We start from the raw sequence: 14,350 nt of genomic DNA, 5'->3' as shown, positions 1-14,350 counted from the left end.
AGCAGGGTTGACGATCTCCCGCGCGGTCCGACTCTGCGGGGGTGATTTGCAACTCGAGTGGATGCTATCATTGCTATGCACATGGCGAGTCACAACAGCGGACATGGCAACCAAAAGCCCGTGATAACTTCACTGGCCCGATTCGATGTTTGCAACGTGATATCAAATGACCCATCTGCGCTATCTACACTAATCCCTAGGACAATCTACCCAAAAATCCAGAAAGAAAGATAAACAAAAAAAGAGATCACCTCTCAGCAAGTCTCTCCATAATCCCCATCGCCTCCTCATCATCAACCTCCCCCTCCTCACACTTGCCCGTGAAACAACTCGAATGCGCCCAAACACCACCCCCCTCAAACCCATCAACCAAGCTCGCAACATTCTCCTTCCTCACCCCGCCGCCGATGATAACCTCCAGTCCCTTCCCTTGACCCCCCTTGATCGTCGTCGCCGCCACCCGCACAACAACCCCAAGCGGCCCCCGATTCTCCGCCGCGTTCCCCGGCCCGCCAGACGTCAACACCCCCTCAAACCCGCAGCCCACCAAATCCCTCACCCCCCTCTCAATCGTCACAACCTCCCCATCGCGGATAACCTCGTCAAAAGCCCGGTGGAAAGAACACGCCAACCCGTCCGCGGCTTCAACGAGCCTCTGATTCCTCTCCACATCAACCACAACTCCCTCACTCTTCCTTCTCTCCAAAACCCCAAACACAAACCCATCCCCCCTCTCCCTCCTCAACACGCCCCGAAACCTCTCCACATCCCTCACCATCCCCTCAACCTCGTCTTGGCTGTACACAAAATCCACATCTTCGTCCAGACGCTTCCCCCGCGGCCGGATCATGATCCGCACAGGCACCATGAGCCAGTTATTCACGCCCTCGAGGTCCGCGAGCGCAGGCGTCGTGCCGCCGACGGGGTAGCTCCCGCGCGCGTTGAGCTCGATGCGCTGCGCGCCGATGGCTTGGGCGTGCAGCGCGGCGGAGGGGGAGAAGACTGGTATCTCGAGGTGGATTGGCATTGTGGGTGGCGCTGGTTGCTTAGTGACTGTCATTTGGTTGTTTGGTGGGGGTGTTGTGTTGTAGCTGACAAGTGCTTGGGTTGAGATAGTTGAAAGTCGATTGGATAATCCGTTAATGTGATAGGTTCAATCGATTTAAGGTAGCGGGAAAAAGTAACGACAACCCTGCAAGTTTGCCTCAACGTTGGTTTTGATTTCAGAAGTTCAGAGACGAGAAAGAATGAAGTGCAACACAAAACCAAAAGTCAATTGCAAGACGCCCGCGCTTTAAAAGTCTTCCGAGTCCCTACGATAATTCTTGTTTATTCGCCTCTTGTCGCCCATCTACGTACGTCCTTATCCGCCTTGCCTTGCCCCCTTCGCTCGGACGGCACTTTTAATATGAGATCATGCCACCCTTCCTTGCTTGCTGTTCGTGTCAGGCACCCCACCGGTGAACATGGAGTCTTGGAGACCTGGACTCGGAAAAGTCGTTCGAGTTTCCCCCCGTCGGTTGGCTTAGTCATCGTGCATATCTTATTGAACCTGAGACGTGGACAAAGGGGCACAATCGAAGGACGGGCAAGCTATGGATGACTGATACTCAATTCCTATGAAGGGCTATGGGGAACTATCTCGTGGGGGTCCTGGACGACTAGGGTCTATCCGTCTCCCACTGTCTGCACTCGTGAAAGCCATGATGGGTATCTCTCCGGCAACCGTGCCATTAACCTCATCTAAACGCCTAAACTAAGGCCTGAATCCAGCCAGAATGCCCAATACCAATGTGGAAGCTCGATAGCTTCTCTCCGAATGCTTCCAGGATGCTCAGTGATGATGTGAAAACTCAATAACTCCCTCCCGCTTCCGTGATAGAGGTCTTCGTAACCGCATCTGTGCTACCAGCAAAGATTGCTAGTCGATGGCGGATCTAGCAAGCTGAATGCCATTGTCGCCCTGGTGAAAGTCGCAATGTCCCGATGCCTGCAGCCCAAAATATCTACAATATCATGGCAAGGAGCAGTACCCTCAGACCTCACTCCTTGCGTCGAGCAGACTCGGCCTCAAAGGCCTGGAACATCTCTGGCTCGTACTCGGGCACAAAGCGATTCTTCGGGACGCCACCCTGACCGTTGTTGTGCTCGGCGGGATGCTGACGAGGAGGGTAGGGAGAGACGTAGCGACCAGAGAAGCGCTCACCCTCACGCTGTTCGCGCTGGTTCATGTAGCCGCTCTGATGATGGGCGTACTCGATAGGTTCCTGACGAACAAGGACAGAAGAAGGGGGGCGCTGGATCTGCTCGTTCTCGGGCTCCTCGCGACGATCCATGTAGGCTTCCTGGCGGTGATGATCCTCACCGGGATGCTGACGAAGAGGACCAGAGGTGGAAGACGGATGCTGAAACTGCTCATTCTTAGGCTCCTCGCGATTGTTGTTGTGAGCTCCCTGGAGGTGATGATCCTCACTAGCCTGCTGACGAACGGAAGGACGGCGAGAAGGCTGTTGGTAGCCAGAGCTAGCTGTCGAGGGGCGCTGGATGTAGTCCGGAATGGTCGAATGATGACCAATGCCGCCAGGAGACGGCGCAACACTGTGCTGCGCGGAGCTGTCGTAGTTGGGCGACATCGGAACTGAGCTGCGACCAGGGGACATCGGGACTTGACGATCTGAGTAGCGAGCCATCGCATTCTGGGAATCAAGGCGCGCTGAGGCGCTGGGTCGGTTTCCGATAGGGTACTCAGAGTAGCCCATGGCCGACTGCTGCAACTGGGGAGGAGACTGGCACTGAGGATCTTGGTGGTACTGATGAGATCCCATGGCAGGCTGTTGACCGCTGTAGCCCACGGAGGGAGCACGGAGGTGCTGGCTAGTATTGTACGCTGCGTTCGCGTGGTATCCCTGGTTGCCGAGGTCATGCTGGTTGCGGCTCTGATCGTAGCCACGGTTCTCGTGGTTCTGGCCGGCGCTCTGAATGTTGCGGTTCTGGTTGTAGTAGCCCCGGGTGACTTCGTTCTGGTCGTAGACACGGTGTTCGTGATTCTGGAAGGGGCCCTGGACGCTGCGGTTCTGGTCGTGACTATGGCTGCTAGAGCTCTGACCGCGGCAGTCCTGGTTGTCGTCACTTAGACCATGGCACTGGTCGATGTACTGCTGGCGCTGGCGGGCGTGCCCCCGTTCGTAGTAGCTACGGTCCTTGGCGCTCTGATCCCAGAAGTATACGGAGTCGGGGTCATCTTCGAAGCCCTGGGGGTTGGTGATCTGGCCGTAGTCGCCGCGCGTCTGGTTGTAATGGGCCTGATTGCCAGAGTTCTGATCGTAGTAGCCGTGGCTGCCGGAATCCTGTCCATACTGGCTCTGCATTCTGGGACCCTGATTGTAGAAAGCCTGACGGCTGGACTGCTGTCCGTAATAAGCCTGAGTTCTGAGGCCCTGGTCATAGTAGCCGTTGGTCTCGAAAGGGTTCGCCAATCGAGCACGTTTCTGAGGCGGCTCTCGACCATGCTGAGCGGGTCTGGGGCTTTCGTACGGGAAAGCATGGTAGTCGTGGACCCGCGTGACAGCTCTAGGGGGGCGAGGGGGTAGCGTCGAACGCTCCTGCGAGATGGTGTGCTGGGGCGCCAAGCCGGGGACGTAGTTGCCATGAGAGCTCATGTCAGCCACAGGGGCCGGGAGAGTAGACGATTGACCCGCAGCACGCTTGACAGAGCGAGCGGCAGTTTGGTTTCGCTGAGATTCCCGGGCCATGTCCCGAATGAAGGTGAGAACTTCGTCGTCGGGATCAACATGGTCATCTTCACCCTCGGCGTCTTCATCGCCATCATCGATGTAATCTGCGTCGCCGTCGTTGGTTTCATTAGATAAGATGGTTCCGTTATCCTCGTCAGTGGTCTCGCCGGTATGCTTGTTGAAGCTGTCCTGAAGCTGAGCATCCTGGGAGGGAACAGAGGCGTCACTCTGCGACTGGCTCTTCATGATACTGGCCATGATCCTCTTCGCCTCGCGTACGTATGGAGCCGCGTGGGGTGAGAAACGCTCCTTATCGAAGTTCTGGAAGTAGTGCTCCACTGTCTGATCGTTAGCACGGCAATTATATCGAAGGAATGTGCTGAACGTACGGAGACTGAGATGAGTGTATTCCCGCTTGGCGTTGGCACCCATTCTCTTCTGCATGTACACGGCCAACTGGTCCCAAGGCACCGCCGGGCCGCCATCAACACGCTTCGCCGATTGGGGAATGACGAAACGCCAGTAGACGCGCTCTTCCTCTTTGGACCACGCTTTGCCAGGCATTTTGGCGTGGTGACTTTGGTAAGTATGTAGGCAGGATTGTTACGGTAGGCAGGTGCTCTGGTTCGGAGAGCTCCTGGGGCAATTCTTTGCAAGATTGAATCCTTCGTCTGGTGTATGAGAAGTAGTTGTTTTCCCCGGAAGGAACGACTGCTGAATCGCAGATGTTGGCGATCTGTCGAGGGGAAGCGTGATGCTGTGGGTGTAAAAATTCGGACAGATTATGTGCAGCCAGAAGTAAGAGCGAAGGTGTAAACGCGCTCGCGTCGAATATAGAAAGGAATGATGAAGCCCTGACGAAGTAGGAGTGACCGGACTCCTGTATAGTAGTGGGTGGAAGGTTGCTATTTATATTGTGGGGGGTTGAGGCGGCCGTGATGGGCGAGGTGACCCCAAGGGCGGCGATGCGGTGAATAGGAGATGCGACTGAGTCATGGTGCGGTCGAAGGGCGATGCGGCGAATAGGACATGCGACTGAAGGACGATGCGATGGATGGGTTATGCGACGGAAGCTGATGTGATTGAGAGTGATGCGATTGAAAGGTGATGCGGTCGAAAGGCTGCGCGGTGAAAAGGCGATGCGACGGAATAGCGATGTGGTGAAGGATCGTGATGTGATGAAAAGCGGATGCGATGAAAGATTGGACGAGTGAATGACCTGCCAGGAAGGAGCAACGGACTCGAGGGCCGGTATCATGGTCGAATTCGAGCGAGGTGAGGTCGATGAGACGAAAGCAAGCAATATTATCGTCTCTAGTCCACACCAACATCCATATGGCTATTCAGCAGCGAGGCCTTGGGCGTGGATGGATGTAGGATTGAAGTAAATGTGCAGTGGGAATGATCGGGGGTGACCCTGAGCAAGGCGGGAATGCTTCACAGCCTTGGGGGCAAGCCATGTATGGGCAGTGCCTTTCTCCCAGCCAGTCCTCAGTCATACCAAAGACAACCCAGCAGACGGCCATGCCTTGGGTCAAAGGAAGCTCCATCTGCTGAACCATCTGCTGGGTTATCTCCGGCATGTCGCAACTTGAGCGGATGATTACCCTCCGCAGATTGTAACAACGAGGCTACTCTACTGCTTACAGGACCCTTGCGCACACCAAAGTCGTCTGCCAAGGGCCTGCGCAGAGTTGAAGCTGAACTCTCTTTGAACTTGGAGATCAACTTCGACCGAGACGAGCAGCACAACGCTGCACCGAGCCCTTTGAACCCAGGTCGAAGACCGGCTGCAAGAGAAATCCATTTTGCACACCTATTCGAAAGGACTCTGAGGCTCTGCTGGCTTGTACCCCCTCGCAGTCAGCGCTGCCGCCAAACGCCATTCAAGTCTCGAGAGCTATCACCAAGTTAGAAACTGCTGCCAGGCTCAAGGAGGACGAATACAAACAATGCTCTTCTTCTCGGGGGCAACGACACCCTCCCTGATCCAGAACCCCCAGCCGCCCATCATGTTGGCGAGCATCATGTCGGTGGTCAAGCGATCGCCGACGACTGCAACCTGGGACGGATGGGAGACGCCCGTTTCGGGGTGCTTCTGGAAGTACTCCATAATCTCGGAGCCACAGCCTGGCTTTTTTGTCTTGTGAGGCAGGACGGTGATGCCGGTGGCTTCTTCCAGCTCCTTGGCCAGCTTGAGAGAGCTGTCGTAAGACGTCGCCCCCGCCGTATTGGAGACGATGACCAGCCGGCGGCCGGGATACGCGGCCTTGAGCTGCTCAAAGCGCTCCTTGATGATGTTTCAGTGGTCTGTATTTTGAGATCAAGCTCGAAGTGACATACCTTGTAAGGTTTGTGGACCTCATTCGTATGGGGAACCGCGAAGCAGTCGTCCTTGTCGAGCACCACGGCCCTGATGTCGCACATCCGATCCTGGCCCTCAAAGGCTTTTTCAAACGGGATCGGCAGGTCGTTGAACGTCGCGACCGTATGTTGTGGCAGACACAGCGTGGGCTTCAATAAAAGTTTGAACACGTTCACCGTGCCAGAGAGGTTGAGATTCATCTTGGTGATTGGGCCCTTGGGGTGAGGATGGGGTTTGGGGGAAGGAAGTGAATGGAGTTCTGTATGGTTGGACGATGGAAGGACCCGGTGAGATTTGGACATGCGGGGAGCTTGGGCCACCTGCAGAATGCGCAACAGCTACCCCTGTCGCTCCGATAAGATAAGCACGAACCCCCGGGCCCCACGTCACTGACACCGGGGGCGGCGCAATTCAATTACATAGACACGGAGGGTGACCCACTTGGCCGCCTCCCTGTCCGACTGCACATTTTCGCGTCTCCAGCGCGTCGTCTCCGGTTGCCGTGCCGTCGAAAGCCGCAAAATATTGACCACCAACGCCCCATCGAACAACCACCCCCCGCGAGAATTGAGATACACCACAGGCGCAACACAAACATGGCGAGGAAAAGACCGCAAGAACCAGACGTGGGCGATTCTCCGAGTAGCAGACTGAGCCAGAAACGCTCCCGCCAGCAGCTACATGATGGAGCCGACGATGAGCCTGTCAACGGGACCCCCTCGAAGCGGAGGCGCCAGGCAGCGGACCCTTATGAAGTGCCCTCTGACAGTGATGCCGCCGATGATGACAACGAAGATGAAGAGGCAGCAGAAGCAGGGGACCCCGATCCCCAACCCGAAGAACATACCCCAAGAAAGAAAAGAGGCCGCCCGCCGAAACCAGCAACTCCACAAGCCAACGGCGCCGTCACGCCCTCGAAGCTGCGCCAGGTGAACACGCTGGTGACGCCCATCAAGGCCGCCATCACCCCGCGAAGGCGACAGGCCGCGGACCGCTCCGCACGGAGGAAGAGCGCCAGGGCTCTGATCCAGAGCATCGTCGCCGACGAGGACAGCGACGAGGAGGGGCCCGATGGTCTGGCGCGCGAGATTTACGAGTCGAGCGAAGAGGAGGACGATGAGGAGGAGGCCGAGGAACAGAGTACACCAAGAGCAAAGATAATGTCAACCGCAAAACCATTTACAGCACCAGCACCAGCATCAGCGTCAGCATCCGCATCAACATCACAACCCGCCGACCCAGAAACACCAACAGCAACAACCCCCCGCCGCCGCGGCCGCCCACGCAAAGTCCCGCCCCCCAAATCCCCGACCCCGCCCCGCGACCTGCCCCCCCACGAAATCTACTTTGAGCACAACAAGCCCGGCCGCGCAAAGACGTCCCACAACACCCTCGCCTCCCTCGACCTCCTCACGCACGAAGAGTACTTTGACCTCCTCCGCGACCGCAAAGAAACCGAAAAAGACCCTCACGAAGACGACCTCGCCTACCTCGAATCCCTCCACGAATCCTCCTTTGAACAATGGCGCTTCGAGCTCACCCAAGGGTTCAGCCTCTGCCTCTACGGCCAGGGCTCCAAACGCAACCTCCTCTCCAAACTCGCGCAACACCTCTACGACGCCGACCCGGACGCGCCCATCGTGGTGGTGAACGGCCACGTCCGCTCCCTCACAGCCCGCGAAGTCTACTCCACCGTCGCCGCGGCCCTCGACCCGTCCCTCAAACTACCCGCCCAGACAACGGCCATGGTGCAGTCCCTCTCCTCCGCTCTCACCTCATCGTCACCACCACCACACTCCTCCCACCGCAAACCAATCACAATTCTCCTCCACTCCATCGACGCCAACCCCCTCCGCAAACAAACAACCCAACAACTCCTCTCCCGCCTCGCCTCCCTACCCTCAATCCGCCTCGTCGCAACAGCAGACACGCCCTCCTTCCCCCTCCTCTGGGACGCCGCCCAGCGCACATCCTTCAACTTTATTTTCCACGACGCAACCACCCTCCAACCCCTGCAGGACGTCGAACTCGACCCCGTAGACGAGGTCCACGAGCTCCTCGGCCGGAAAGCCCGCCGCGTCAACGGGAGGGAAGGCGTCGTTTTTGTGCTGCGCTCGTTGCCCGAGAACGCCAAGAAGTTGTTCGAGTTGCTTGTTATCGAGGTGTTGGCCGCCATGGACGATGATGGTAGTGGCGGTGGTGGTGGAGGACAGTACGGGGCAAGTGCGGAGAATCCGGGTGTCGAGTATCGGATGGTGTATAACAAGGCCGTGGAGGATTTTATTTGCAGTTCCGAGATGGCGTTCCGGACGCTGCTGAAGGAGTATGTCCCCCCCCTTTCTTTGGCGCACATGTGAAACCAGAAAAACTGACGAAAAGGAACAGGTTCCACGACCATCAAATCATTGAGAGCAGGAAAGACGCACTCGGCACGGAGCTCTTGAGTATCCCGTTCAGACGGGAGGAGCTCGAGGCCATCCTCGAGGACTTGATGTCATAAGTTTATGGCCCATGAATCATTGTACGCATAGAGCATTCGGAAGATGGGAAAAGCATGCTAGCGTTCCACATTCGCATCGATCGATTCAGTCAAATAGACAAAAGCATGAGAACCAAGGCATTGCATTCATAATCATGATACCCCATGTTCTAGGAGTATTTAGTAAAAAAAGACCAAACCCATCTCGTGAATCCCTAACCCCCATGTAAAACGCCAGCCCATGACAACCACCCCTACACCCCGATACTTTTAACGCACGTCCAGAGAACCACCGGCACAATAACATTATCGTTTCCGCCGGTCAAGACCGCCTCCGTCAAGCTGGCCATACTAGCACAAAAGCCGGCGTTCCGCGCCGACGTGGGCCACGCCACGTGCTGCTCCGCCGCGACGGGCCAGCCCCCGACCCGAAGCCAGGTCGTTGCCGCCATGAGACCGAGGAACACGGCCACCGCGAAGGCGACGCTGCCCTCGAGACTCTTGCCGCCGCCCCAGACCCATTTCCGGTGCCCGTACCGCCGTCCAATGAGGGACGCCGCCGCGTCGCCGAGGCCGACACAGATGACACCCGCGACCATGCTGACTTCGCGCGTCGGCACCTCCCATCCGGTCAAGTAGCCGCTGCCGGAGCGCGGAAGGGTGGCGAGAGACAGCCAGAGAGGGATGGCGCACCCGATGAGCAGAAATAGGTGGGAAATGACAACGGGCCCCTTATGGTCTCTGCCATCCACGTACGGCGTGAGGAAGGAGGCGATGGGTCGGGACAGGGGCGGGAGTTGACTCGCCCGCAAGAGGTCGAGAATGAGAAAGATGGCGAGGACGAGCGACAGTGCCAACGCCGCGAAGACGGGGTCGACAAAGGTCGCAGGGAGGAACATACCGACCATCATGAAGTGGAACACCTTTCGTCTCGTGTCCACTTCGTACTTGGGATCCAGGCGGATGACCACGGTCAAGCCGACAATGACAATGGCAAGCCAGTACGCTGTCATCAACAGCCGCGTGTTGGCTTCGCCAAAGTCGGAGAACCGAACGTACTGCACCCAGCCCTGGTGGCACAGCGCCTTTGAATCTTCGCTCAGACGTGCAGGTAAGCAGATCCATCTCTCGAGGTTCGCTTCGACGACTTTGAACCTGAACCATGGCAGCTCGCCAAAGAGATACCCCAGTGCCCAGCCAACGGGCTCATTGCCTAGCAGAGCATGGCGGCCGATGTACTCTCGCACAGGCACCAAGATGATGAGCACAATGCATGTGTAGACGTATGTCGCGTACGACCATTTCCTCAAGGTGGCTTGCGCCTCTGTCAGCTTGAAGAATGAGCGAACGGTAGTCGAAGCGGTGCGCTTCCTTCTGCCTGCTGATGTGTGTGTCAAGGACCGCCTCGGCCGCTGTAAAGCATACGGAAACGTGTTGCGTCGTCCCGTAGCGAAACCGTCGGGTGACCCTGGGGCTTTGCCATCTGGAGAGGCGCTCATTTTGCGCTCTCCTCGGGAGGGCATATCGGCCATACCAAACGTCCTGACTCTCATCGGCTTCGCAAACGGTCCGTTGATGATTTCCTCCTCGGAATCGCCCAATTCGGATGCCGACTCCTCCAGTGATGATCCCAACAGCTCGTGCTTGAAGCGCCGGATGGAGAGTCCTTCGGACAGGAACCCAAAGACGGACGACTTCTTCGATGGGGTCACAATGCGCCTGAAGCGCAACCTTGGAACCCTAGCCAAGGCGATCCCCCATCGAATCACCGGTCCGCATATGACGAGGACGCCCACGCCGCCTCCCCAGAGCAGCGCTTGGAGAATGGTGGCCTGCGGTGAGTGGGCAAGCAGCAGAACATTGATCAAGGCGATTGAGAGCAGCTGCAGCTCAGCCGTGAGCAAGCTCGTCGTAGTAAGATAGTGCAGCACCTCAAGCAGCGTCTGGTGCAGCGGGTAGAGAAGAACAGCCGTCTCTAGGCTGACGCTCGGTCTAGATAGTGTCGCTTCAGGTTGCTGCTGCGAAAGCCACAGTGGAATGCAAGATAGTACCCATTGCAAGGGGTTGATGGCTTCGCGAGCGCGAGCTGTCGGGATTAAGTATTTGGGTATCGAAGAAATGCTGAGAATGATGTTTGTGAGAATCACCGCCTGGTTGTCGGGGGATATTAATAGTGACACGAGGAGCGTCACAGACGGCGGATATAGAATGGGCGCGGGGTCAAAGACGGTGGGCACGGCAATGGCTGGCTTCTTCGACGAGGCCCTGTGGCGGATTGACCATGCGATGAGTCGGATCGGGTAGAGGATCATGAGAGAGGTGATGAGCGCGGCTGAGAAGCGCAGTTCTGTAGACTGTGAGCTTGCGTTCAGGGTCTGGCTAGATACGACATACCTCTGCTCCACGCGGTGAATAGTGGCTTCACCAACGGATTTGAGCGGACCACTGCGAAAAGCGAACCAACAATAATGAACTCTGACACGCGCCGGATGAGCTCTTTTGTGCGGCGGAAGTTGCGCTCGTTGAGGAACCTGCGGGCCTCTTTCCGGTCCTCCTTTTCCTTCTGCTTCCGCAGAGCATCTTCTTCCTGGTCTGGGGAGAAGAGAGGCGTCGACGAGCCCGAGAGGACCTCGTTTCGGCCCCGCAGTCCCTTGTGTAAGCGGACCTTGGGCGCCGGCAGCCCCTTTAGGAAGTGCTCATCGTCGGCTTCGGTACCGCTGTCGCTACCCTGCGAAGAGTCTTTGGCGAAGGATGGAAAGGGAGACGGAGTTCGGCTCGAGTCTGTTGATGATGTCCTCGGCGGTGTCGGTGCCGAATTGGGCGGTTTATAGACTAGACGGTGGGCGGGATGAGGGAGCTCGGTATTGAGGTGGTGATAGGGATGGGGAGAGCGGCTGAGAGTTCGGATTTCATCGTTTGCTTCTGTATCGTGGCCGAAGAGAGCGTTCGATTCGAGATGCGCGGGCATGGCGGAGCTATCGCATTGGAGACGACTGCCGCGCCAGCATTCATCTACTGGGGGTCGAGAATCACTTGGATGGTGGTGGTGTTGGTGGTGGTGGTACTGGGTGACATGGAATTGGGTGAGACGGGTGCCGGAGGGCTGTCGCAGTATGGATTGAGGGTGTCGCTACGATGATGGTGTTTCTTTTCACGTCAGGCCACGAATGACAGTGGTTGGGGAAGAAGTTGACGGCGAGGCGGCGGTTGTGGGGAGCTCCATCACATGAAAGATGCGAATTGGCAGCTGTGTTGTCATCTGGGAGACTGGGCTGGGCTGGCTGGTTAGTGGGCTGTCTGGCAGCGTCAGTCTCTGTTGGGAAAGCGGACCATCAGCCGCGCGGCGCCAGGGAGGAATGCGCCAACGCGACTGGACGGTACGGGACAGCGGATGACAGCCCGCCACAGCGACCGACAGTGGCAGGCCGATGGCAGTCAGCAGCGACAGACAGCGGACAGCAGCACCCGGACAGGCCCCCACCGGATTTCACAGGGCGCACGAGCCACAGGGCCAAACAGACACAGCCTGTCACCTCCTGTGCTCCTGTGGCTGAGCCAGGAGCCGCAGAGGTTCTCTTGCGATTGCTTCTCTTGGCGGGGCACTCGGGGGGTCGCCAAGCTTGTCTTCCGGGTACCGAAAGGCAGCTTACCTAAGTCCAGGTACATGGGTACTTGCAATCGTAGCTGAGGTTGTTCCCGACCCGGGACTGAAGGCGAGAATCAGAGGCCGTCGTCCATCTCTTCTACACGACGGAAAAGGGCTGACGAGAGACGAGAGACCACCATCATCAAACGCGCCCACCTCAGGGACGTTCCAGACGTGATCCCAGACGTCGGTGACCTCATTTCCCGACACTCAACCATGGCAGTCTCTATTCGGGAACCTCTACGCAGTATGCGGCGGACATTGCCAGATTCCTGCAGGCATGGCCTGGCCTCACGCCTTGAGAGAAGAGAGCAATGTTGACGTCGCAGTGTCATTCTTAAGTAATCTCAACCACACAAAAAAGACATATGCGACATGGCACAGGCCAAGCCAGAGCGGAATCAGCCTTCAGCCCTTGAAGAGATGAAGAAAAGTCAATTGGTCCCCGTCAGCCCAGCCGTGCCAGCCTGGTGCCCGTCAGCTCTTGGCGGGATCTGCCACATGCTGTTGTGGACTCGTGGCGACGGCAGGCTCCATCAATCTGCTGCTCGCGACCTCACGATGATGCACATGTAGTCCACCTGCGGAGAGAAAAGGCAGGTTGCGACGTTGCGATATGGTGGGCTACTGACATAATATTCTTCCGGGACGTCTCCAGTCTCCAGAGCAAAATTGGAGCATCCCAAAAGGGTGCTGTTCGCAGTTCAGTGTCGGTCTGCAGCATCGCCCAGGTAGATCGTCGACATCCCATCTGATGCCTCGCCAAGCGGTGTCGCAAGCCTACCACAGCAACACTAACTGCTAGGAAAATTGCCAAAAATACCAGTCAATCGGGGAATCAACAAGCAAGCCACAAACCAGCAGATCGTGGGGCAGCGCTGACCGTTTCCCAATCCGGACACCACCATCTTTATTTTATCCCACCAAACGTACGAATAGCGAGTTGGCACAACTGCCTCAGCCTCCTCGCCTCCCGCTAGCATCCGGATGCTCTAGCGGGCCACGAAGCCTGCATCGGCATCGACGAGTGCGAAGCAGCAAAAAAAAAAGAAAAGGGTCGAGGCCCCGGCACTCGGCTGCCCGACCGCCCCAGCACCCGTCATTCGAGAGTCTCGAGGATGAGGGCCGCATCTCGTATTACCTGGTCCCTGCAGCGGGTCGAGGATTGGCTGGCAGGGACTGGGGACATGCTGGAGAGACAGCTGCACTGGGCCGCTCCCCCAAACGGGACACTGGGCAGAAACAAAAGTCAAAATACGAGTCAACAGACCCATCGTGTGTTTTGTCCAGTGTGGACAGCGACTGTTCACCGCGAATAGGGACGAGAGGGTCTGATAGGGTGACAAGCTCGCTGTTTCAAACGCACGCAACCAGAACGTCAAACGGGTCAGACGGGCTAAGAAACCATACGGGCGGCTTCAGGTGCGCAACGCTCCAAACGGGCGACCATCACAGCCACCTCCACGTACTCCGTACCAGACGTGGGACAAAAGACCAAAGAGTGTCTTCCAGATCAGATGGATGCGTGAGCCCGCACACGTTGTACAGTTGCACCTCGCCGTTTGACGTGTTCCACACCAGATTCAGGTGCGACGAAGCTCAGGGGAGATGGCTCTCTTATGCAAAGAGGTCCTATCGACAAGCGAACGACAAAGACAGACGCAGAGGGAGCGATATTGAGGCTCTATTGACGGGAGAGGCAAGCCAAAAGCAAAGATGGTCTTATCAGCTCCCTTGGGGACACCATGCCTGCAGAGCTGACCGGACCGGCAGTGGGTTCGTAATCGACCTGCATGCAGTGCCAGCGCGGTGGATGTCGCAAAGATGCTGCAGCAGACCGCGTCGCACGCCGCAGACGCCAGCACCGAGTTTCCAAGACCCCCCGGGCACTCGCTAGGGCGGCTGGGTGCAGGCCCCGACAGTCAGCTCCCCCCTCCCCTCCCAGGAGCCAACGATGCGAGAATGGAGGCAATTGGACGAGAAACCCCATTGTCTGACTGATCACCGAAGAATCTTGCATGTGTGGATGGCGCGAAAGTCACCGAGTGCGGCACCATCGCGGGGCATCTGAAGTTGGCAAACACCAGACGGCTCGTATCGCGGCGTAGCGTACCTACACGTTGTAC

General features: G+C 57.4%; 6 protein-coding genes across 6 annotated transcripts; 1 reads left to right on the top strand and 5 right to left on the bottom strand.

The window, feature by feature from the left end:
• Positions 1-104: 104 nt before the first annotated feature.
• BDP55DRAFT_658030 (CutC family protein) lies at positions 105-1,303 on the bottom strand. The gene has a single exon (XM_060574449.1). The coding sequence runs from the start codon at positions 1,058-1,060 to the stop codon at positions 248-250; it is 813 nt and encodes a 270-aa protein (XP_060431607.1). The 5' UTR covers positions 1,061-1,303; the 3' UTR covers positions 105-247.
• Positions 1,304-1,787: 484 nt separating this feature from the next.
• Positions 1,788-4,512, bottom strand: BDP55DRAFT_72099 (uncharacterized protein). The gene is made up of 2 exons (XM_060578497.1): positions 4,124-4,512; positions 1,788-4,072 (listed from the first exon to the last, which is right to left on the bottom strand). Exons 1-2 carry the CDS (start codon positions 4,296-4,298, stop codon positions 2,043-2,045), a joined length of 2,205 nt encoding a protein of 734 aa, XP_060431606.1. The 5' UTR covers positions 4,299-4,512; the 3' UTR covers positions 1,788-2,042.
• Positions 4,513-5,307: 795 nt separating this feature from the next.
• BDP55DRAFT_72109 (HAD superfamily phosphatase) lies at positions 5,308-6,352 on the bottom strand. The gene is made up of 3 exons (XM_060578500.1): positions 6,078-6,352; positions 5,686-6,024; positions 5,308-5,634 (listed from the first exon to the last, which is right to left on the bottom strand). The coding sequence occupies exons 1-3, from the start codon at positions 6,297-6,299 to the stop codon at positions 5,551-5,553; spliced, it is 645 nt and encodes a 214-aa protein (XP_060431605.1). The 5' UTR covers positions 6,300-6,352; the 3' UTR covers positions 5,308-5,550.
• Positions 6,353-6,550: 198 nt separating this feature from the next.
• Positions 6,551-7,419, bottom strand: BDP55DRAFT_658028 (uncharacterized protein). Its single transcript, XM_060574448.1, has one exon. The coding sequence runs from the start codon at positions 7,133-7,135 to the stop codon at positions 6,848-6,850; it is 288 nt and encodes a 95-aa protein (XP_060431604.1). The 5' UTR covers positions 7,136-7,419; the 3' UTR covers positions 6,551-6,847.
• Positions 7,420-7,431: 12 nt separating this feature from the next.
• On the top strand, positions 7,432-8,741 carry BDP55DRAFT_658026 (origin recognition complex, subunit 2). Its single transcript, XM_060574447.1, has 2 exons — positions 7,432-8,422; positions 8,485-8,741. Exons 1-2 carry the CDS (start codon positions 7,845-7,847, stop codon positions 8,597-8,599), a joined length of 693 nt encoding a protein of 230 aa, XP_060431603.1. The 5' UTR covers positions 7,432-7,844; the 3' UTR covers positions 8,600-8,741.
• Positions 8,742-8,832: 91 nt separating this feature from the next.
• Positions 8,833-11,546, bottom strand: BDP55DRAFT_692508 (cytidylyltransferase; the record flags this gene model as incomplete). The annotated part of the gene is made up of 2 exons (XM_060577124.1): positions 8,833-10,925; positions 10,973-11,546. 2 exons carry the CDS (start codon positions 11,544-11,546, stop codon positions 8,833-8,835), a joined length of 2,667 nt encoding a protein of 888 aa, XP_060431602.1.
• Between the last annotated feature and the right edge of the window lie 2,804 nt (positions 11,547-14,350).

The sequence above is a fragment of the Colletotrichum godetiae genome (assembly GCF_030913485.1).
Source record: "Colletotrichum godetiae strain CBS 193.32 chromosome Unknown BDP55scaffold_13, whole genome shotgun sequence".
Lineage (NCBI taxonomy): Eukaryota > Fungi > Ascomycota > Sordariomycetes > Glomerellales > Glomerellaceae > Colletotrichum > Colletotrichum godetiae.
The sequence above is the reverse complement of the archived record's forward strand: the minus strand, read 5'-3'. Positions and strand labels throughout refer to the sequence as shown.

Coding starts and splice junctions, on each gene's coding strand:
- BDP55DRAFT_658028 (XM_060574448.1), bottom strand. CDS start 7,135: ATGCTCTGGATCAGAGCCCTGGCGCTCTTCCTCCGTGCGGAGCGGTCC.
- BDP55DRAFT_72099 (XM_060578497.1), bottom strand. CDS start 4,298: ATGCCTGGCAAAGCGTGGTCCAAAGAGGAAGAGCGCGTCTACTGGCGT. Junction 4,073..4,123: donor ATACACTCATCTCAGTCTCC/GTACGTTCAGCA, acceptor ACGATCAGACAG/TGGAGCACTACTTCCAGAAC.
- BDP55DRAFT_658030 (XM_060574449.1), bottom strand. CDS start 1,060: ATGACAGTCACTAAGCAACCAGCGCCACCCACAATGCCAATCCACCTC.
- BDP55DRAFT_658026 (XM_060574447.1), top strand. CDS start 7,845: ATGGTGCAGTCCCTCTCCTCCGCTCTCACCTCATCGTCACCACCACCA. Junction 8,423..8,484: donor TTCCGGACGCTGCTGAAGGA/GTATGTCCCCCC, acceptor GAAAAGGAACAG/GTTCCACGACCATCAAATCA.
- BDP55DRAFT_72109 (XM_060578500.1), bottom strand. CDS start 6,299: ATGAATCTCAACCTCTCTGGCACGGTGAACGTGTTCAAACTTTTATTG. Junction 6,025..6,077: donor AGGTCCACAAACCTTACAAG/GTATGTCACTTC, acceptor AACATCATCAAG/GAGCGCTTTGAGCAGCTCAA. Junction 5,635..5,685: donor CCCCCGAGAAGAAGAGCATT/GTTTGTATTCGT, acceptor ACTTGGTGATAG/CTCTCGAGACTTGAATGGCG.